Source organism: Mya arenaria, chromosome 4 (assembly GCF_026914265.1).
Source record: "Mya arenaria isolate MELC-2E11 chromosome 4, ASM2691426v1".
Lineage (NCBI taxonomy): Eukaryota > Metazoa > Mollusca > Bivalvia > Myida > Myidae > Mya > Mya arenaria.
Window position 1 is genome coordinate 45,709,296 of NC_069125.1, and position 24,902 is coordinate 45,734,197.

Here is a 24,902-nt window from a genome sequence, read left to right on the forward strand (position 1 = left end):
CGTAACTTGTGTGGGGTTGTAATGTCCAAATACATGGCATTGATTGAAGGGTCATTAAGCGGAAATTGTTCCGTAAAAATAAAACATAAATACAAACGGCTTCCTTTGTAGATAAATGACATAAATGTGTGTTTTAAATCTTGACAACATTTTCAGTTTGTATTCTATTTCATTGGAACTTCCTACATCATATGTGTTATAAAGGTAATGCTTAAATCTACAAGAAAACCAAACCATAAATCTTTTCTCGGCTTGCCACTATAATTATATAGGCCAAGGTATTGTGTTAGGGCAATACGCTATACGTTAATGGTTATAGGTGTATATAACGTATGAATGGTTATAGGTGTATATAACGTATGAATGGTTATAGGTGTATATAACGTATGAATGGTTATAGGTGTATATAACGTATGAATGGTTATAGGTGTATATAACGTATGAATGGTTATAGGTGTATATAACGTATGAATGGTTATAGGTGTATATAACGTATGAATGGTTATAGGTGTATATATCGTATGAATGGTTATAGGTGTATATAACGTATGTGTATAGGTCCGTTTTATTAAATGGGACGCGTTATAGGCACATCCGAGGCGGGCGGCCTCGGCGAGCGAGCTACCTTCGTTCACTAATTTGACCGCGTAATCCCCTCAAAAAGCTTTTATTTAATCATAACCAACCTAAGAGAATATGTGTTTATTTTCGACCGAATTATCATGTAATAGTTTACCAATCGTGTTCAAGCTGAAATGACAACATGTAAATGGAAGTGTTATAGTCACTATAGGTTATAGGTTTAGGTTTTGGGCGATAGTTATACGAATACATCACGCATGCCAACGTCGGTTCTACGACCATGCTCGGAGTAATTCATCGAGCATGTACTGATCGTGTTGGTACATCATAAAACATCCTTTGTCGTCTATCTATTGTTGCAGTTTTGCTAGATTGCTTAAAATAGGTGACAAGCACATAAACTGGCTGTTGTAGAAAAAATGTCAAACGATCATAAATATTGATAGATATTTATCCAATTGTCTTGAAACGTGAAAGTTCTTGGCTTGTCGTAGTCATGTCGTAATTAATCGGCATCCGCATAACTACAGGCTTGCTTCAAAAGTGAGTCATCATAAGTAAGTGCAATTTATCGTCTATTATCGTAGAAAGGCATATATTTTTACGCAGTTTTGGCAAACCGCAAAAGACCGTGGTTATACGTAAAGGAATGAAACATATCGTTGTAAAACCGCACAGAGTCTGCTTTTAGTCACATTATAATTTTCTATGGCAAAATTAATGATTATTCTGTTGACGGAATTATGAACAATGACTCCGCGCATGGTCACAGCACATTTATAGTCAAAAATAACATTTAAATTCCAAAATTTAATCCACTGATGTGCTTTAAGTCGTATCGACATCATTGGAATTCGAACTCCCGTCGTAGGGCAATCGTCACTATTCATATGTGAAATTGGGGTACATGGCGCGATTCATCACGATTCACCACGATTAACATCAGGATCAATCGTAGCTTTAACCACGGTATTGAGAGTCAGGCTTATTATATGGTGTTCAAAATGAGAGTTTGGCTTTTTACAAACAGGGGGGAAAGAAGACGGTCGGAACATCACACCGACAAAAATATATACAACGTTACATACGCCATGTAAATGGTCTGAAATATGGCGTAATTCATCAAAAGCAATCACTAAACATAGCCATTTATATGCAAACTCATTTCGTGTATGGATATTTGGTGGCTTAATGGCTAGAGTTAACGTTCATATTTTCACTGATTTAAATGCAAAATTGTGGCCAACCAGGAATTATACGTACTGACAAGGATGTCAATGGGATCCAGGGGAACAGTGTATCAAACATCAAACAGCTGATAAAAAACAGAGGAAATAATGAACAGTTTTGCATGGAAGCTTCTCTCCGACATTTTGAATGTTTTTTTTACAAATGTAAATTCATTTCCGATAATATATATATGCTTAGCAGAAGCAAGATTTAGACAAATCTGTGTTTGAAAGATACAAAAAATGGCTGGAAAGTTCAAACCAGTGTATAATAAGTACGATGAAAATAATGGTGCACTTAATGCGCTGACCCTTTCCAACATATAATTGGTATTCAGATTCGCCACACTAGGCAGAGTCATGAATGAATTGGCAAAAACTGTATTCAGAGTGCCTGCCCTATAATTTTGGCTCAAGTACAATCAATCATCCAAACTTGTTTTTAATACGTATCATACATGTTTCTATACATACATATGTGATCGCCCAATATATCACGTATGTGGACGTTTATACAAATACTTGAACAAACCAGTTTTCACATACTGTGAGTCAGATGCAATAATGGATAAATGGCGGCCAGATGGATTTTCACATTTAAGTACTGGTTTAAATAGCCCAATTTTAACATAAACACGCACAAATCCAGGCAATTTCGAATTATCGTAAAATTTCCTTAAATATTTTTAGTGCATGTTTTGATGTGGAATGTTCTTATCTAAGCTTACAATAAGTTTCTTGGGAAATTCTCTCCAAATGGAATCATTATTCCATAGAAATTTGGTCGGAATCAATCAAATGTCGCCTAATAGCCAGTTCTGTCTTCATCAGTATAAACCAAATATATTTTATTTTGTTGAAATCAGGTAACTGATCTAGCCATTACATGGTGTTAATTAAATGCCACACAAATTAGACTACTTTTCAAGAATGGAGATATTCTTTTCTTAATTAGTGTTACCTTTTAAACACAGCACCAACAAGTTGACATGCAGCGCTATGCTCACAGTAATCCAAGTCACAAGATTAAACTTATAATTATCACTTTATTACATTTGATATTCTCAAGTCATGATAAGCATTTGTTCCACCTGGTCCTCCTTAAAAAATATAAATAACTAAGTGAGACATATTGATATATATATTTGTATACACAAATGTACATGACCCTTTTTGCACTTGGTGTATTTTGGAGGAAACAGCTTGTTCTAAAAGATTTATTGTAACATACAATTACAAGCCTAATAAAACATGCACATTTCATAACTTACAGGTTGTGTTGATCTACAACAAAACATTTTAGCACATAGCATACAGCTTCTGTATGTTTAACAAAAGAAACTCTATATCGGTTTTTCTTCACCTAAAATGGGGCTGAACATGGGCACCGGGGAGTATCACGTGATCTCTATAGTACATTGTCCGCACAACATGGCTGAAAAAACCGTCGATTCGACCACGAAATAAGGGGTATGCTCATTGTTACTGATATTTCAGGATATGCAGAATAGGCGCAGAGTACCCGCCTAATGATATAATATACTTACGTGCCTTTCGTTCGTCCGAGGGCTTCTTGGTTTAGGCCTGAAACTCGATACAAATTTTATTTTTGTATGTACATCGTCTGAACAAGTACTTTATTCGGGTATTTCAGCGCTAAATGCAAATTTAAGTCGAGATCTTCTACAAAAAAATGATTTAATTAGTAAATGTATCATTCGTGCCAAGTTTCCATTGTTTTCTCGGTGTTTTAAGAAAGTTATTGATTCCTTTCTTACCGAGTACACAGTCTGAACAAAATATTCATGAGTACATCGTCTGAACGTTTTTTTTCAACGCATCTATTGCTGTCACGAAGTCATTAGGACTTATTCTGAATACAAAATACTACGAAAAAGTACTAGAATATCACAGAATATCTCTTCGATGTGATAATGTCGTTACACAACTGATTCTTAATTTATTCAACGCCGTTTTTCTCATCTATACTTTCTTCTTTGTAGTTTGGGGCAACACAACAAGCGTTTCGTTCCTGCTCTTGCATGGTTACCAAGGGATACACAGATAAGAAGGTAATATAAAAAATTATAACAAGTGTACTTGTGAAGTATATCTGGTCTACTTTACACGTTATACGAATATAGTTTAAACCAATCTGTTTCAATCGGAATCGTACTATCTTAATGAAAATGAGTCAGTCTTTGGTTAACAATAGTCTTATAACAGTTTTTGTAGTTTTGTGTTGTTGATTGAATATTCCTGTAGTTGTATAATATTACCCTAAAATATATAGTTTAATTGTCGACACTTGAACAGGAATAAACTCACCATTTGCGATTCATATTCTTATTTAGCATTTAGTTTGTGTTCATGTTCTTGTATAGTAAAGTCTTTAAGAATTTAAAACCAACTGATATGTAGATGCAATTACATAAGTGGTCATTCAAAACGGTCTTTACTGAACTATTTTCTTGTCTAAATTGATCAACGAGTTTAACAAAATTTGTATTGCATGAACACGGATGAAATACTTAGTATTATTTTTATAAAATACATATCTGGCTGATGATTTACAGCGCTAAATACATGACACGTCCTTTAATATAGCGCTGATAGTTAAAACGTTTCCAATGTTACGCCAAATGATATTATTCCAAACACAGTTATTACACTAGATATAAATTCAAAATATATACTATCGTACTTAGTTATTTATATCACATAGATGTCGCCGTCTTGAAATTACGTCGTTATATATATTTTTATATACGATCTATTACCGTTTAACTAGTGTAATAAATATGCAAGTTAGTATAAACGTATTTGACGTAACAAAATAAATAAATAGCAATGACAATATGCGCTATATATAGGGACGTGTTATGTATTTAGCGTTTATTAGAATATCGAATTAGTGTTCTTTAAATACGAGAAGGCTCGTTTATACCAAATTTAGAAGAAAAACACTCGTTTTATACATTCCGTATTAAATGACCACTCATGTCAGATCGTCTATTTAAACTCAATATACAAATAATGGTATATTATTTTAGAATGCGCCGAAAGAAGCCGTCGTTGTCGCTTCATCGACAGAAGAAAACACGGGCGGAGAGAAACTCATTTGAAAGATGCTCGAAAACAACGGTGGCACAGCTGAAAACAACAAAACGGAAAACATTTTTTTCCCCAGCCAAATGTCCTATTATCGTGAGTTTACAAGAAATGACCCCAATACTGTCTCCGATGAAATCTCCATTTCGTTCTCCGCTTTACAAAGCATCGCCGCCCAAAAAACGTGCAAAGAAAAGCACGTCAGCAAGAATACTCTTTGAACAAACTGACTGCAGCATTTCCCCAGAACACCAGAAGAATAACATAAGCTTTCCTGAACTTGATATATTAGAACTCGATTATGACACTGCAATTGATAAAACTGTGCATTTTCTTGAAACCATTGTGGAATCAAGCCCTGCAAGCATCAATGAAGAGGTTAAAAGTTTGCCAAACAGAAAACGTCAGACTCAAGAGGGCTCTATCGAATCTGAGAAATTAGAAATATGTGATACTGCGTTCAAATGTAGGACTGTGAGTATTAAAAACAGTGATAAATCAAATCTTGAACACAATACGGATATTGCTGAAGGTGTCCCACGTATAACAGTGACAACTAATAAAGAAACAGCATTAGACAAGTCAACGAGTACTTCGACTGAAAGTTCAGAATAAGTCCTAATGACTTCGTGACAGCAATAGATGCGTTGAAAAAAAAACGTTCAGACGATGTACTCATGAATATTTTGTTCAGACTGTGTACTCGGTAAGAAAGGAATCAATAACTTTCTTAAAACACCGAGAAAACAATGGAAACTTGGCACGAATGATACATTTACTAATTAAATCATTTTTTTGTAGAAGATCTCGACTTAAATTTGCATTTAGCGCTGAAATACCCGAATAAAGTACTTGTTCAGACGATGTACATACAAAAATAAAATTTGTATCGAGTTTCAGGCCTAAACCAAGAAGCCCTCGGACGAACGAAAGGCACGTAAGTATATTATATCATTAGGCGGGTACTCTGCGCCTATTCTGCATATCCTGAAATATCAGTAACAATGAGCATACCCCTTATTTCGTGGTCGAATCGACGGTTTTTTCAGCCATGTTGTGCGGACAATGTACTATAGAGATCACGTGATACTCCCCGGTGATGGGACCCATTCACAATCATAAAATGATTTTTAAGACCACAAAAGTGGTAGCAAAATTCACAACTGTGATCTACATGATTTTCCTTCATCATTTTATTAATGGAATGTTGTTTATTCCTTTATATAGGTGTAGATTTTATAACTGTTAGCAAAAAGACATGGTATATCAAATCCTATTTCTAGCATTTTTTAAAAATTCGAAATCTGGCTTATTCACAATTTAGTTTCATTATTTTCACAATCTGAAGGGTCCTGGCCCACTTCCCAAATAGGTGAGACAAAAATTCTTGGGATGTCAACATTTATACAAAATGACACAACTTTTCACATTTAAAAATAAATGAACTCTAAACCATACTAAACTAAACACTTAAGTCACAAATGCCACTCAGAATGTTGTCCAACAGCGCTTGCTATGCTATCATTACATGAAAGCTTCAGCAAACTTCAGTCTAACCATGCTCTCTGACACTCAAGTTCACCTCATTTTATGGAGAACTGCGCTCATTCACTGACATTAACCTCATGTCTGACAGTCTCTTCCAGCCCATACACAGCAGCGATATCTTTCCAATCATTCATAAACTGCTATTCACAACCATACTGTTACATATTGATGACATAGTCAATTAACTGACTAGGTATTGGCACCATTTGTTTCCATTATTAATGCTCTGTCCCTGTTCTCTGACAGTATGTCTGAGAGAGGCATACTGCACTGTCCCATTTGTAAGGTGAAGGTCAATCTACTCACAATGTAATCATCAAGGTCAAGGCCACATTAAATGATCAATGTGAAGGCTGCATTAAGTCATCAAAATTCACATCTTGTCAAAATGAAGGTCACAAGTCAAAATCCTCATCTATATATTCCGCTTCAACTTCCATGCTGTCATCTGCCATGTCAGAGACTTCAATCCCAGCTTGCCTGGAAAATCAATGAATAACACACTCAGTACACACATTTATGCAACGATATTATTTCTTGAAGCACTTGCCTCTTGTCATATTTCAGAGTTTATCATCACATCACCACTGACTAAATCTCAGTTTCATACGTAAAAAAAATTCATACACAAATTTTGATAGCTTGAACTAACAGTTAAAATGGTGTTGGGGTATTACTATATAATGAGTCGTTTATTTTGAGCATTAAGTTTATCCTTTCAAAATAATATGGGGTCTACGAGTTAACAAATATAAAATTATGACTAATGGAGTTAACTTATGTTAAATTTCAAGGATTCATGGCAAAAAAAAGTTGTCACAGACTGCCATATTTAAAATAGTATCAACTACGCCTTTTAACAAGGATTACTATAAAACAATAAACATTAACTGAAAAAATACTGCACCCAGAGTTATGGTTCCTGTATACTGCACATCTGATCTATTTGTATATGAGCCTGAAGTCTATACCTCAAGACTTAAGGTTATGCTCTGGACAAGATTGCCCAGATGCACACACCCAAACATGCCTTCAATAACTATATCCCCTTCCCATTTCCGCGGGGGATAAAAAAGCAAAAACTCATCATACCCAGGGAGACCAGACTCTGCCTTGCAGGCTGCAGAATCTACTGTATTTTCCTCGCTGTCCCCCTTCTCATCAGTCTTCTCCTGTAGTTTATTCCCTGGAGCGCTCCATAACACCAAATCACGGCATGGATTCATTCTGAAACAGAATGGTACAAGTGTAATTTAATATGCATTGTGAAATGATTCATATCAAAGGTTCATTCTGTCAGATAGGTGTATCATTTACTAGGTTTTCCACATTAACACATCATAAGCAATTGAAAATCTGACAAATATCATAATAAGATATTTCATTCAACCATCCATTTTACATTTTATTGAAATTTACAATATGGTGGAAACACATGCATGACAAAGACAAAATACAATAGTTGACATAATTTGTTTTCATATATTGAAGAAAAAGAGCATAGCAGAGGTTACCTTTCGGTCAAAAAGGGGAATCACTCAAAAGTGATAAAAGCCAAAAATATGGGCATAGCTTTAAATGTGCCACAGTTCATTCTGTCTCTGGCAACATTACGGAATTTAATTTAAATATTTTGAAACATTGAGTTATTGCCAAGGTTAAAGTTTTTGCACCTTTTTAAGTTTTATTTTTCAAAATGAAAATCAACAGGAAGACTGTTTTCACTATTGTGAGCCAAATTTCAAAATCTAAGGAGTAAAAATATCAAGTTTAAGAACTACTTTTAAATCAATAGTAGTGTTTTCCCTTTTATCAAAATTTGAACCTGTGAATTATGTAAAAAAAAAAGATCATCTAAAAGATGCATGGATGCTCCCCATATTTCTATGAAATGGAAATATCAGATTATGGGGAGATAACACAATACTTATGCAGGGTTGAATTATTATTCTTTGGTACACACTTCCTGATATTTCCATTTATTTCTATACCAAGTTTCAATTGAATCCATCACATACATTCCAAAATATGACCTGGACAAGCACCCATATATGAAGGACAGGATTATGGTTATTATGCACTGCACTTCCTCTCGCATTTATGTATCTATATTTTAAGTTTTTGTACTTTCCTAGTTATGGGTTGGAGAAACTCCCATTTTCAAATAAGGGGAGTTTTAGGGGAGAACAAAACAATGCAGGACAGGATTGTGATCTTAGGTACTGCACTACATCTTGTTAGTTTCAGTTTAATCACTTTATTATTTTAGAAGATATGGCCAGTTTTGGGCAAGAACCCAGTTTTCAAAATGGCCCGGACAAGAACCCAATTTTAAAAACTATCAGGTAAAGGGAGATAATTACAACAAAGCACAGCAGGTTATTGAGCCAAGCACTTCTTCTCACTGCCATCTATCTCTATTGGAAGTTTCATTTCCATCCCTTTCATATTTTCCAAGATGGGAACCTGATTTCGAAAAATATCAAATGAAGGGGAGATAACTGAAACTAGACATCAAAAGGCACCATGTCAAGCCCAGTGGGAGAGCCTTTGACACAGACATAATGCACAGAATAACATGGATTTGAAGAACTATGTGTAATTGCAAAACTAGGCCTCTTGATCTGTATTTATTAGGAACATTAATGCTTTAATAAAAGTGCATTTATGATTGTTTATATAACGTTTGCACTGAAACACGAAAACATCATTAACTATAAAAAAAACAACCTTGGATAATTATTTGTCAACAAGCCAGCATAGGAATGACAGTCAATGTCATCAGTAATCAAAACATTGTGTGTGGGGCTTCTGATTGCTAGCTATGTAGCAAAGGGTTATCAAAAAAGGGGGTATTAATAAAAATAACTAATATACCAATAAATCTTCAAAAATAAGCATAAAAGAAGCAGAAAATGTGTTGATTCAAGTGTAAGATAGTATTTTATTTCAGTTTTGGTCATATAAAAACAATATTATCTATGACACTCGTGAAAAAATACAACCTTACACTGAAATAAACAAATAATCTCTATATATTCATTGGTAAACAGTAGATTTAACATTGATATGTTATTGACTGGAAGCAGCAAATCCTACAGAAAAATCAATAAGCAGAACAAGATACACACATTTTAACTAAAAACTCTGAAATAACTAGCATTAAATTTACATTTTATCGAGGATTGCTTTTGGCACTAAAGGTCGAGTTTCAATGGCACGCGGTAAACTGTCAATGTTCACGTGCAGACGGCGCTGCGTGCTCCCACTTGACATAGGTGTTTCCTCTGCATCTAGAAGGTCTTCATCCATCAAAGACAACCTATAACAGGCACTGTCAGTGTAAATCAATATAATTTCTGTGGCATGATTTTAAAAGCAAAAAACAAATCAATCTCATTTTGGATGGATTGAACAGTGGCAGATACTTATTTGAAAAATATTTTCCTAAAATTTGAGCATAAAATTATTCAACTTCAAATTCAGTAACTTCCGGTATTATCAACGCATTTTGGCATAGGATGCATTTTCTTTTACTTTTTCTTTATCTTTATAAATTTAAGAGAAAAGGTCTACTTTTTATCCTAAAGCCTCAGTAATTCCAATCAGTGTACCGGTATATGATAATGTATTTATAACTATGAAAAGTACTTGAAATTTTGTCTTTATATTTGGATCAAAACACAGACAGATTTTCGTCCATAGATTTTGATCAAAATGCTCTGACAGATTTTTGTCTTTAGATTTGGATCAAAACACTTTGGAAAATCTAGGATGTTGAATGAATATGATATCTCTTAATCAGAATATATGGACACATCATTGATGCAATTCTTTCAAGATTACACACAAAATTAAAATGTTCTCTGCTCGGCCATATACATAGAACATAAGGAAGTACAACCATGAAGTCCTTAAACACAAATATATACATACAAACAAGCTCTCAATACTACAGTGGTCTAAATAGATACAATCTCAAATCTATACCTGTTTTCAAGATCCTGATAGTTCTGCCATTGAGTAGTGAGGTACCCGCCCTGACTGAAGTCCTGCTGCTGTTGCTGCTGTTGGTACTGCTGGTAGCAGGAGCTGTTCTGTTGGTTCTCTTGATTTGCAGCTGAATAATTGAATAACATCAAGTTTGGGAGGAGCAGGAAAAAATATTATATAATATTTGGTGTATGCATAAAACTCAAATGCATGTGAAATGCATGTGACTTTCAGACACAAGATTGATGAAAAACAGTGGTCATAAATTTAAGTAACCTTGTAATAAACAAGGACATTTTCACAACCTATGGGTTCATGTTTTTAACACCAACTCAAGTTCTTCAGTGAATGCTTAAAATGTAATAAAACATATGTAATTTGAGTCTCATCAAAACCAGGACAATCTTAGCAGCAATGAGAAACAAGAGGCCCAAAAGGGCCTATGCTCTACTGGCATGGCTTTTGTGGTCATATCAATCCAGAGCATGTATGTATGGGTAAAGGGCAACAGACATAAAGTTTATGTTTTGTGTTTGGGTTACCTGAAAACGCAGCACGTTCAACATCTGAACCCAGAAAGTATTGTAAGCAGATTAGTTGCATGAACTATTTTAATATGTGCCAAGTAAAAGTCATCTGACAAAAAAAAAATGCTTTCAAAACTGTACTCATAGTAAAAATTTCTGTAGTTTTAAAAGTTAAAAAAAGTTGGTCAAAAGGTCAAAGTCAAGGGCATCCAAGGACAACATTGATCAATTTGAACAAACATTCACAATCAATTGTGCTGAGATGGATGCACGAACACATAAAAAGATTTTCAAACCTTTCCAGATTTATGTTTACCAAACCTGTGAACCCTGGGTGTGGCCAGTAATGACACCAGGTGCATAACTTAAACATTCACAACCAATTTTGTTAAGATGAATGCGCAAACTACAGAACTTAAAGCTAAAAAATGGCCTCTGGGCTTTCAACAAAAACAAGGCAGAGTAATTCACAAAATCAACTGCAGAAGCAAAAAGCAAATTGTCTCTCAAAATCCTAGACTTGCAAATTGTCTCCCTTAACTCTAGACTTGAATTTACATGTACATGTAAACTTGGCTAAAAATAGAATTCGCTCATGCAGACCTGGCTAAAAATAGAAAGCATTTCTTTAAAACTTTCATGGCCCATAATCTAGGCATTCATGGGCGGATCTTGCTGGTTTACGAAAGGAACCCAGCTCTAATGGATATCTAAATATTGTACAAGTTTCATCGAGATACAATCAAAACTGAAGACTGTATCGTGTTCACAAGCAATTGTTTACAGACGCACGAACGCACGACCGCACGGATGCACATACTCTGTACACATTACCATCGCATACGCTCTTCTGGCCTTTGGCCAGTAGAGCTAAAAACGGGCATCTTACTTATTTAAATCAAGTAGCCTTAATTACAGTAAAATTACTTTTTTTCGCCAATTTCATCACAAATTCTGTTTTAATATGCTATCAATTTCTATAAAAATCACACGAAAAATTGCATAAGAAATTGTTTTATGCTGGTTAATATTTTACATACTAAAATGTAGAAAAGACATGTGCTAAAACTTTCTATGACAAAACTGTAACCAATTTTGAAATTGTATACAAGTTTTACAACTCTAAAGTATGGTCTGTCAAAAGAACAAATGCCCTTGGTTTAATAAGCGGTAGGGTTTCCCAGCTAAGATTGTCTGCTGATTTGAAGAGAAAATAGCCATGCATTTTATTATGTTTCAGGTGTGCAAAGGATAAACAAGCAATCGGCCTATTATCATAAGCTGATATTCTACAGGTCTACTGTTTCCATGAAATAAATCATGTCAAATGGAAACATGCTTATTACTGTTTAAAAATGTCAAGCCCAATGTTGACAAAATGTACAGGTATTCAATTTTAGGCTAAACACCAAATGCAATTAGAGTCAATAGACCTTACATACCAGTTATTATATCAGGTGTATTGCCTAGTGCATGGGAGGCCCCGGTGTGCCCTAGTGGTGGAGACGTTGCGTGTATTCGGAGGCCCTGAAGGTGATTGGTAATCTTCTCCTCTGTGAGGTGGATTTTGCTACTTGGACTCAATTCGCTGAGAATAGTAATAAAATACATGTCAATTTTGGAACAATAATTTCAGTCATCAAAATAAGACTCTTGAATAAACAAGCCAATATCGTACACAAGAGCTTGTCATCAGTTATACGACAAGACCTGCTACATACAATACAGAATTTGAACAAGCCTGGAAAACACACTTACCAGTCAGGGCTTGTGGGCTTGTTTTGACTAAATGTGTTATATATGTGTTGAATGCCTTTTGACATCATAAAATAACACAAAACTCTGAATTAAAACACTAAATTAACTTTCAATGTATATTTCTGATGCTGAATAGTGAATACATTAAGACTTTCCACAATTTACCAATCATTTTGGATGCTTCTTCAATACTGTAATTGTTATACTGACAGTTTACGACTCTAAACATGTACAAAGTTAAAAGAAAAGGCTGCAACAGATCTGATCAAATGCCCTTGTAATGAGCCAGCCATCTAAATACCAAACAATAACATACTTGTCTTCCACTGGATGTCTCCTCTTTGGTCTGTTTACAAATCCACTGCAGGAAGGCACAGGATCTCCTCTGAGGTATATAAATAAATAATGAAAATCAGCACACCAAAAATAAGAAATAAAGTACAATTTTTAACCTTGACAGAGTTCAGTCATGTCATGTCACAAAGATCTTCAAACCTGTATTTTAATAAAATGCTTACATTTATATTATTTATTTCCGAATAAGCTAAAATAATGATTCGTTCTACTTTTTTGTAAGTGACATTAAACAAAGAAGCACTTAAAGTATGGAAGCATATTCATTTGCATCCCTTCATATACCAATATGTATATATAATATGTATACTAAATGTGCGTCTTCCAAGTGCTATTTATAGACTACATTAAAATGTACTTACAAATTGTAAGTCAGGGCAGTGCAACTTGCTGTGGGGGTGCTGGGTAATGCCATGGAACACATGGTTGAGGTACTGCTGCCTGCAAACATACCAACCCATTCACATATTGTGACCAGCAACAAACACAACAGAGAAAGAGAAACAAGCAATCTACTTTTTACTTAAGGAGAGGAAGGAGCGTATCTCCAGTTTTAAAACTCATAGGCATTCTCATCCTACATTTGTTTCATCATGCCCTATCGCATTTTGAGATAGGACTTAGCAACCTCACAGTAAAGCATTTGACAAGTTGTTTCTGAATGCAGACACACACTAAAGCAAATTTACGGAAGTTTCATTGTCTTGTAGGAACCTTTCTTTCAGAAGTTTGAATGGTTCAGGAACAGTTTGGCCAAAATGGGCTGTAACAAGAAACTCTTGTACAGATTCTCTTACTGCAAATATTCCCAAATGGATGCATAAACAATGCAGAGAGCACACTCTCTTAAAACATTTCCTTGTCCACAAAAAAAACGAAACAAAGTATTCTTAATGTCTTGCTTATCCATAGAAGTTTTAATTTCAGACCCATTATAATGCTTGTAAAGATTTCCTAATAGCCAAATTTAAATCCTCCTGGAAAGGCTTAGCTAACAAAAGTCTAAACTGAATGACATGAGTGTTTGTTGCGTCAGTTGAACATCGTCAGCTCGAACTTGCTTGGCTTAATTTCTTCACAATGAAGATAACCATTGCCCCTTGGCTCTAATTCCCAAAGGCTCGAGGTATTTTCGCCAGTCCCTAAGAGTTCGTGCTGACAGGGTTCGACTGCAGTGCCAACCACAAAATGAGTATCAAATGTAATTGTACATGTATTACAGTAATACAGAACAATTCAAAATTGAAACCGCAAAAGAAATTTTAATCCCAGACGAGCTCCCAATTCTGTTACAACCAACTTATGTTTAACAGTCAATTTTTTTGTCATGGCATCATTTTTAACACAAATTTTGTGTTGTGGTGCCGAGCAGCATAAGTTATCACAGTATTATGAACAAAAAATGCATTGATATTGGTCAGTACACAATGTTATAAGAGGAAAAAAACACAATTACTTCATGTAGAAAAAAATGAAGTCTAACAAATAAGCTGAATAATAATGTTCAATACACACCTGTGAATACATTAATACCCAGTTGGTTTGGAACAAGAGGCGCTGTAGTCTGCCATGGCATTCTCTGTGGCACAACATGCTGCCATGTGGCGCTGCAACCTGTCGGTGCAAACATCCTACCTGTCAGCACAGACTGTGGAAACCGTGTTTTGGGCCAGGTTGTCAAGGCCGGAGCGTATATACATGACTGCATGGGAGAAGTGAAGGTAAAACTAGTCAAATTGGAAGGATATGATGAAATGTTAACATTGGCACTTGACTGTGGGCTTAATACTGGTGCTTCTACGGGGTTAATGCTGTTTGAACATGAAATGAACTGACTTTGGCGAGGTCCTTGATGATCACACATTAGGTTTGGTATCTGTGCTGTACTATCACAATCAAAGTCAATATCTAACACTTGGCTTTGATTTTTAATACCTTGCACAAGTAAAGGTTCTGCTATGTTATTTGGTGAATGATCAGCATTGGGTTGACTAGCTGTGTTGTGTAGAATCTGTGGTGATCTCAGTCCATTTAACTGGCCGGTACGACCAGTGAAAGACACTATATTTCTTTGAGGCATGTAATTGTTGTTCATCATTGTGAAGTCATTTCTTGGAACAGGAAAGCCTGATCCAAAATGCTGCGTCATCTTTTAGGTGGTACACAGTTACTTATCTGAAACAAACTCAATATGATTTCTGACTGTTTACTAGTAATCTTTATGTACGTATGAAGATTGAAGTTCTTACAAGATTATGATGAGACCACAGATGCTCAACTGACAAACCAGATACAAAAAAATGGACAAACTTCTTCGTACAGGGGTAAATTGTCATATGATGTTCATGCACAAGTTAATCTGATCTTAAATATTTCAAAATTTGATTTATTAAAATGAAAAGTCATCACATCTGAATGTAATCAGATTTTTTTTTAAATTGACTTTGAAGAAGATACATGTTACTTGTAAGCCTATTGCATTTTCTTCCTTTTATATTTTTCTATGATGTGTAATGATCTGTAGCATAATTATTCTCATCAAAGCCTTCCGTAGAACACAAGAAATAACTATATATTATATAAAATGCTTCTAGAAGTAGAAAAAAAAATGTCTGAGCATCTGATTTCTGTTTTTGTGACCAAAATCCTGTAGAAAGCTTTCTAGAAATATGGCATGATTGTGAAAGTAAGCATTCAGTGATTCACAGGCATCGACATTTGTGCATTTTGGATAAACAAGGCTGAATCGTTACACTATAGTCCAAATAATCGTACGTTTCAGGATTCATTTACTTTTTTGATATGGCAAATCCTTCACGTACAAATTGTTTAGTATCAAAAGTGGGTAGTTATTCCGATCGGGATTCCGGGTTAAAGCATTTAACATCTAAAACATATCATAAAAACAAGAAATATTACCAGATTATGTTATTTTATATCAGTTCCATCCATAAAAATGTCATATCCTACAAAGAATTATGAGTTTGATGTGTTTTTTCATTTCTTCCTGTCAAAACATAGCGATATATACATGAAGGGCACCTGCAAGGCTTCAATGCACAATTTTTAAACAATCGGAATATTTCGGCCATGGCCAAGTTGTTCCGATTGTATTTACGAGGTCTATCTCGAAGCTTGTCAGAGGTGGCCGAGTTATTACGATTGGGTCGAGTTGTTCCGCTTGGCATAATTGTTGTCTGTGTCAGTCAACTTTCGTTTTATTGGAAAGGTAAATAATGTGTTTTAATGCATTAAATGCTTGTTTTGTGCAAAATAACTTTTCACTTACATGGTAAAATATGAATATAAACCTTTATGATCAATTTAAACCATAAAATACTTCACTAAATACAATTTCAATATTTTCAAAACACCCCCGGTTTTTGCACAAACCCCTTTAGACGTTAGGGATTGGAAGAATCCTGTATAACTATAACACGTCTATAATATTAGACTAGGTTACACTAGTGCTCCACATCAAAACAATTAACAAGCCCTGCTACATCTATATATTATACAAGAATTGAACAAAGCCAGATGAGCATTTTTCTGATGCAAGGTTTGCAGATAGAGACTTGCACTAATTTTGACCCATATTCCATAAACTTGGAGATTTAGGACAACATTGCTAAAGATTACAAAAATGAACATCAAGTCTTTCAATAGAGCTTCCTAATAGTGCTGTCAAGGACCCAAGTAGGGCACCACATGACATAGGTACAAAAAAGTACAGCAATTCAACTCAGGACCTCCATCTTGAACCTGCTTAATCTGGGAAAAGAACAAAGCCAAAGGCATTTATTTCACAAAAAATGAACAATGTTTTTTTTCAATAATTTCACCGAATTGAGGGAAACATATTGAATTACTTACATCACTTCGATTTCCCAACAATAAGTGTTATTTTAATTAGAAATGGCAATCACTGGACACAAATCTAACCAAAACTGAAAAACTTTTTTCATTTATATTGACAAGTCGTGTATTTTCGCGAACTTTCGAGATCAGTCTGAAATGCGGTATCCGGTTTTCAAGGGCAGTTTTATTTGCCGGTATCCGGGATTTATTTTCGGAAAAGCCGGGACTATTACTATCGAGTCCGGCGTAGGAACAATAAAATAACATATGCCGGAACCATCAATGGTTGACTGTATTAAAAGTATGTTTTTCAAATGAAATGGCTTGAAATATGTCAGGATTTACCTGCATTTCATTGTGCAGTGAAACTATTCAATTAAAATGCTGCTTTCATTTTGCAGAGTTGTTGCAAGAACATTAGCAGCCCAATGATATTATATCAGCCCATTAGAACTAACTATTTGGTAGTGTTTAATATGTTGCTTTCGGTCAGATAGGATTGTAAGAGGCAGGTAGCAGACTTAGATACATGTAATTCGTACGCTGACAGTTTTTACAAAAGGATATTATTAGGCAAGCAGTCGAACGCCTTCGACAAATATACCAGCCTGCCTCCAGTCCTCGTTTTTTTTTTCAATAATATTGTTTGACAACCGTGTCTTTTTTAAAGCATATATGTATTTATCAAAAGTTGAGTAAAAGAAAAGGGATAGTTGTTCAGCAATAACCTTTTCAAAATTGTTTGAAGGTATCGAGGGATACTTAACATGTATATCATTTGAATTAACCAACGCATCCTTATTTTTAAAGAGAGGCGTGACCTGATTGTCATTTGGCTCGACTTATCAAGTTTAAAAAGTTTTGCAGATATTTTGTCAGCTCCAGTTGCTTTTTTGTACTAAAGTGTTTAATAACAAATTATTGCGGATTACGTTTGAACTAAGAAGGTATTTTGTTTAAATTCGTCATCTTTGATTTTATTTAGGCTCGGTGGTTTTCTGAGTTGTATTCATAAGTGTGTCCAATTGGTGCGGAGACATTCGTAAAGCAAAAATATGCAACATCAACATTGCTTGAGACTGTCACTTTATTTTAATTAAGATTTCTTTTTGTTTGACAGAAATGTTATAGTTTTCCAGAAGTCTGCTGATTTCGCTCCCCTTATACATATTTATTGAAAGTAGTTATTAATTTCTTTAGTTGTGTTACAAGATTTCCTTAGTGTCTATACTTTCCCCAGTTTTCTCATTTCTTGAACTTCCCTATTCACGTTAGGAACCTGTCCCGTTTTTTTTCTATACATTTCTTTGTCTGGGACATGTTTGTCAAATAACTATGCTGCTTCCGTTTAGAATTTGATGTACATGTATAGATCCATGATTTACTGGATGGTTATTGCTAATATTTTCTTCATGTGACGGAACAATGATGGAGCAAGATCTATGTTTAAACATTTATGTCTCGTTTTCAGAACATTCTATATTTCAATTTGACTTTTTCAAGTGGTTGTATAATGAGTTATAAAAACGGTGTAGACAAAGTTATGACGATCACTAATTCTAGTGGCAATGTTCTGCGTATTCATTCACAAAACTAAGAAAATAATATAAATCAGAGATGGTACACAATTCTTCATAAATTATTTTAATCAAGTATGTTTTTTATAAGATTGTGTCTATTAAAATGCTATAAAATCTAGATGGGACTTGCCCGATTGACACTGTTCAATAGGTCATAAATTAGTCTATTGTTAAAATTATGTGATCAATTGTGGTTAACATTTTAACTAGGTGTAAGGATATCAAAGAAAGGCTAAATATCAGAAAACTTAGAAGGACGATAAAAACACGGGAAATGTATTATAATACTTTGATATTGAACTAATTAAATACTTGAGTAGGCACATTTGAACATAACGGATTATTTTTTTTACTTAAGCATTACAACCTCATCGTCATTCAAACAAATATACAAACAAATATGGCATGTGAGCTGTCATTTTTTTATATAATTGTAATACATTGTATTTCCTTCAACACATATAAAAAAGAAATTCATATATGAGAGTAAATGTATATTATCTGAAACAAACTGAGCTACAGGATCGCTTAAACACATTATTAACGCCTGCATGAATAGGAATATATACCGTGATAAAAAAAAATCAGTTTTTGTATAATGGAATTTTCGAAAAGAGTCAAAAGTTTGTAAGAAACACGGAGTTTAAAATATCACAGTGTAGAAACCGTAATTAAAATGGAAATCATTTAATTTTCAAAATAATATTATATTTTTGAGTCTCTTAATTTGAAGGACTTATCGCAATACATATCTAATTTTTAAGGAGTATTTGTTTTCTAATTTGCATCTGAATACAATACATTTCATCAAACTCGTCGGAGTATAATTAAAACTGGGGATATGCAAACGTCCACATTTTGTATTTTCTGATGCGGACGTATGACGATTGTTCAAAACTCGACTTTATTTCTCTGACTACATACCATCTTAAAATATTAAAATAATTATAATTAATAATTTGTTTTAATTTGTTTGAAACAATATTATTATTTTATATGTCAGTACGTCTTTAAAGACATGCTAATTGGTACTTATGATTAACATATAGAATAAATAAAATAAGGGCAAACAATTAGCATTATTTTTACTTAAATTGCATACACTATAGCAATAGAGAGACTAACATACAGCGTACAAGTATAGGGAAATTGCATCAGACATTTTACAAGTGATAATTAAAATACAATAATATTAATGTATGCAAAATAACGTCGCCCGATTCAAATGAACAAGGCGTGTGTTTTTTTCCACCATCCATTTATCCCATCCAATCCCATTCATCCATCCATGAACTTTGTAGGCAGAAGATTTCAGAGGTTCAGAGGTTTAGAGGTTCAGAGTGTACCTTAATGTTTATCGTCAGAAAGTTTTGTTTGCCTTCTTATATGTATGATTTATGTGTCTGTTCCACGAAAGATCTGAGGACAGGTCAACACCTAGATATTTTACTAAAGATACAGATTCTAGTAAGCAATTGAAAAGAGTGTACTCTGTTGGAATTGGGATTTTGGCCCTTGTTGAGAGAGTTAAATAAATCGCAGTGTGATTAACATGTTGACCCGACCGACCCTATCTTTTCCGACCGACCCTACACTTTTTTGACGTAGTGTGGATTTTTTTTTTGTAATTTCCTAAGAAATGTGCATCTTGTGAGTGAAAATGTTAAAATTTGACCATTTTATATCTTATTTTTTTCTGTATGAGTGATATACTCTGATATAGGTGAGTTTGGTACGGAATCCTGGTTCTCCAAAAAAAAAAAAAATAGAACATAGTTATACCTACCTACCCTATTATTTTGAGATGATAGTGGAAACAAATTGAAGAACAAATTCATATTTAAACCTATTACTAGAAAGTTTAATCCGGCGAGGGAGTCAACGGGAATGCCGACAGGGCTATTGTTGTTGCATTCTTAATCTTAATGTATCTAAGGGACACAATTCTTTATATACTACAGCATATTTCTCTATTGTAGTTATTCATACTGAATACTATGTTTCCTATATAGCTATGCCTGTAGTATTGTATTTCACTTGATGCTTGGGTATGAATGAATAAACATGTAACTCCATTTGAGATCTTATGAATCTAACCCATTCCGCAGGTTGTTGTAAGAACTAAACCAACAACGCAACATGGTGTCAGAAGTTGGTGAACTGATTCTTATGGATTAAATTGAAATTAAATGGAATAATTAAATTGTAATTGTGAAGCTCATTCTAGTTATTTCAAAATACCATGATGTATTTACTGGTCTGGGAACACTTCCAGGTGAATGTGACATACATATAAAATCAGATGCAATACTTGTAGTACACACTCCAAGACGTGTACCTATTGCAATTAAGGACAGACTAAAAACAGAATTAGACAGAATGGTTAAAGACAAAGTCATTGTCAAAGTGACAGAACCGTCTGTATGGGCCAAATTTGACGCGAGAACCGGTTATTGGTCTGTTAAACTGAACAAGAAATCATCATTTCTGACAGTTTTCAATACTCCATTTGGCAGATATAGGTATCTGAGACTTCCCTATGGTGTAAATTGTGCTCAAGACGTCTTCGTCCAGAAAATGGAGTCTTGTCTTGAAGGTTTAAATGGCGTCAAGGTCATTGTTGACGATATTGTTTGTTATGGCAAAGACAAACAAGAACATGACAGAAACTTGGACAAACTTATGGAAAGATGTCAACAATAAGGTCTCAAACTCAATGCTGACAAAACCGAGATTGGTAAGTCAGATTTATACCTTTCTTTGGACATTTACTGACGTCAGACGGACTGAAAATTGATCCTTCAAAGGTAAGAGCTGTTCAGGAAATGCCGTCTCCTAAGTCAAAGTCTGAGCTAGAGACTATATTAGGAATGGTAAATTATCTACAACGATTTGCACCCAATCTTGCAGAAATGACTAGTCTGTTACGACAGTTGCTGAAGAAAGACAGTATTTTCCGGTGGGACCCGGAACATGAAATTGCCTTGAACAAAATAAAAAGGTTAATAACTCAAAACCCAGGACAGGTACTCTCGTACTTTGATCCAAATATTGAAGTTGTGCTGCAAGTAGACGCATCACAAAATGGACTTGGTTGTGTTTTGCTTCAAAACGACAAACCAGTTTTCTTTGCTTCGAAAGCATTGACGTCTGCAGAAAGAAACAATGCCCAGATTACAAAAGAGCTCTATGCTGTATTGTATGGCATGACCAAGTTTCATCAAATGACATATGGACGACATGTTGTAGTCCAAAGTGATCACAAGCCACTTGTGAGTATAACACGCAAAAGTTTGCATGTTGCTCCGCCAAGATTGCAAAAGATGATTTTGCAATTACAGAAATACGATTATGAAATTGTTCATGTACCTGGAAAGGACATTCCAGTAGCTGACACACTAAGTCGCAACTATTTGCAAGATGAACAGATTGATGTATGCAAAGACATAGATGTTCATGTACATTCTGTCATAGAAAACATTGCTATGAGTGATCAGAAAATGACCCTGATCAAAAGCAAAATTGAGACTGATCAAGAGATGCAGACTCTGAAACACACAATATTAACAGGTTGGCCTGATAAGAGACAGAACTGTCCAAATAGTATTTTACAATATTGGAATTTCAGAGACGAACTAACAGTCATTGACGATTTTTTGTTAAAAGGAAACAATGTCATAATTCCCAAAGATTTGAGATATATGATGCTGGACAAAGTTCATGATTCACACTTAGGCATAGAGAAATGTACTCAGCGTGCAAGAAGTGTAATGTTTTGGCCCAATATGAACAAAGACATAAAGAACAAAGTACTCAATTGTCCCATATGTCTTGAACACAGAAACTCCAATGTCAAGGAACCAATGATTCCTTATCAGATTCCCAGCAGGCCATGGGAAGTTGTGGCTACTGATATTTTTCACTGGAATGAGAGTAACTACATTGTTGTAGTTGGTCTGTATAGCAGATATTTTGAATGCGGGTTACTCAGAAATATGAGAACTGACACGGTTATTCACAAATTGAAGGGCTATTTTGCTACACATGGAATACCCTCAAAAGTCATTAGTGACAATGCAGGACAATATTGTAGTCAGGAATTTGACAAATTTGTTAGAGAATGGGATTTTGAACATGTTACGTCATCGCCGTTACACTCACAAGGCAACGGTGTAGCTGAAAGATGTATTCAAACAATCAAAAAGTTTTTCACAAACTCTCTAAAAGATAACAAAGATCCGTATCTTGCAGTTCTCGAATACAGAAATGCACCGCTTTCATGTGGCAAATCACCAGTACAATTACTAATGAGTAGGGAGACTAGGTCTGTTTTGCCAGTAACACGCAAACACCTTGAGCCGAAAGTTCAAAATAGGCAAGAAATCAAAAGCAAAATGTCAAAATCAAAAATCAAATCAAAGACATGGTTTGATAAATCTGCCTAGCCCCTCACACAATTGTCACAGGGAGAAACAATTAGAATCAAACAAGGTAAACGCTGGAAACAGGCAATTGTTAGGAAACAAGTGCATGACAGATCATACATTGTTGAAACTGATGATGGTGGTGTCTATAGACGAAACAGAAATCATTTGTGGAAAACAAATGAACAACCATTTCAAATCATAGATACACATCCATGCAATGGCAACGACATTCGTCTAACTGATCAATCACAAAATGACAGTGACAGAAACATACAAAATCAATCAGAGCGAAACTTTTCTCATGATAACACTCAGTCGCAACAACAACAACCATCAGCACCAACTGATGTTGCTGGCAATACTGATCAAAATTCTAACATGTACGTCACTAGATCAGGAAGACAGGTCAAAGTATCTCAAAGGTTGGATCTTTGAACTGATTTATGATGTGTTTTGTGTTATGTTGTATATATATTTGTGATACTTCAATATATTTCAAATGTTAAACTTTTCTTCAATATTCTGTGCTGTGCAGGAAATTCATAATCGCCTATATCCTGTAACCGTGTGAAAGTGATATTTGTGGACAATATTTCTACAATGTTAATTGGATATATCAACAACTATCTGCGGTATGAAAACAATACACTTTCAGATGACATTTCTGGGAGGATTCAAGTGTCCTTATCTGAACTGTTAACATTTAGTTAGAAGAAATTCTCATTAATTTCCAGATACACTCTGCTGGAACAATTAATCTGTCAAGAAGATTTTCTGCTCAGCTGAAAATAATGATAACGCTAGGGTGTTGACCAAATTACTTTAGATTAAATGTGTTCTTCATAAATTTACTAATTCTTTTTAAAAGAAGAGAGATGTTGCATTCTTAATCTTAATGTATCTAAGGGACACAATTCTTTATATACTACAGCATATTTCTCTATTGTAGTTATTCATACTGAATACTATGTTTCCTATATAGCTATGCCTGTAGTATTGTATTTCACTTGATGCTTGGGTATGAATGAATAAACATGTAACTCCATTTGAGATCTTATGAATCTAACCCATTCCGCAGGTTGTTGTAAGAACTAAACCAACAACGCAAAAATTGTTTCTTTAATCTCACATGGGGGAAAAGGCAAATACGCCAGTTGGTTTCAATGTGATTTTCAGTGTTTAAATGCGTTACAGCTCTTTATCGAAGTAGGCGTGTCACGTTTTTTTTTAAATTACGTTTAATGCGTTGCAAAATGAGACACCAGTCCCGCACCCATCCAGTCACATTATCCAACTTCCAAGAGAACAGGATCATGTGACTTAATGAAGTTTTAACCAAATGGTCTGATTATTTCGTATTTAATATATGCATTATCTGGACTTGATGGCAGAGATCTACTGTTATGATATTATTTTTCATTACAGTACATCTATGTCATAACGCTTCAATAAACCTGGGGCGGGGCTTTTGATTGGTATTATATACGCTTTGCCACATATCGGCCCTTTGATAAAAATATAAATACCGCAAGGTCCCCGTGTGTCAACCCCATGGGTAGCCACAAATGGGACATTATCATGTTTTAAAAAATATGAATTTCTACTTTCGAAGTCGCTGTTTCAAAAAGGGGGAAAACCCCAGGAAAATTAATTAAATTCCAATGAAATAAACAAACATTTTAAAGATTAAAACAGTTTATTATTACGTGCAAACGCTCTGAGGCAAAGTTTTTAGTGCATACCAGCACCAGCCCATTAATTGGTATGGGAGGTTATGGAAACTAGCTGGTAAGAAATCCTTTTTAATTTCAAACTATTTAAACTGTGAATGGTATCGAGATTGGCGAATGGGAATTATCCCATGGCGATGGTAAATAAGTACCTGGTAAATAAGAGTACACCCCCACCCCCAGGCAGATATCTTAGATATCTTTG

At 34.7% G+C, this 24,902-nt stretch overlaps 2 protein-coding genes across 4 annotated transcripts; one reads left to right on the plus strand and one right to left on the minus strand.

Moving 5' to 3' along the window:
* The first annotated feature begins 3,609 nt into the window (after positions 1-3,609).
* LOC128232245 (uncharacterized) lies at positions 3,610-5,905 on the plus strand. Its single transcript, XM_052945694.1, has 2 exons — positions 3,610-3,883; positions 4,865-5,905. The coding sequence occupies exon 2, from the start codon at positions 4,866-4,868 to the stop codon at positions 5,535-5,537; it is 672 nt and encodes a 223-aa protein (XP_052801654.1). The 5' UTR covers positions 3,610-3,883; position 4,865; the 3' UTR covers positions 5,538-5,905.
* A 98-nt stretch (positions 5,906-6,003) lies between these two features.
* On the minus strand, positions 6,004-17,110 carry LOC128232244 (uncharacterized). 3 transcript variants are annotated; one of them, XM_052945691.1, is made up of 9 exons: positions 16,976-17,110; positions 14,618-15,277; positions 13,465-13,543; positions 13,065-13,133; positions 12,433-12,578; positions 10,461-10,590; positions 9,643-9,792; positions 7,563-7,697; positions 6,004-6,950 (listed from the first exon to the last, which is right to left on the minus strand). In XM_052945691.1, the coding sequence occupies exons 2-9, from the start codon at positions 15,249-15,251 to the stop codon at positions 6,866-6,868; spliced, it is 1,428 nt and encodes a 475-aa protein (XP_052801651.1). In that variant the 5' UTR covers positions 15,252-15,277; positions 16,976-17,110; the 3' UTR covers positions 6,004-6,865. The 3 variants fall into 3 exon arrangements, with proteins under 3 accessions (XP_052801651.1, XP_052801653.1, XP_052801652.1); XM_052945693.1 differs by having other exon boundaries at positions 6,010-6,950; positions 14,618-14,716; XM_052945692.1 differs by having other exon boundaries at positions 6,011-6,950; positions 14,618-14,804.
* Between the last annotated feature and the right edge of the window lie 7,792 nt (positions 17,111-24,902).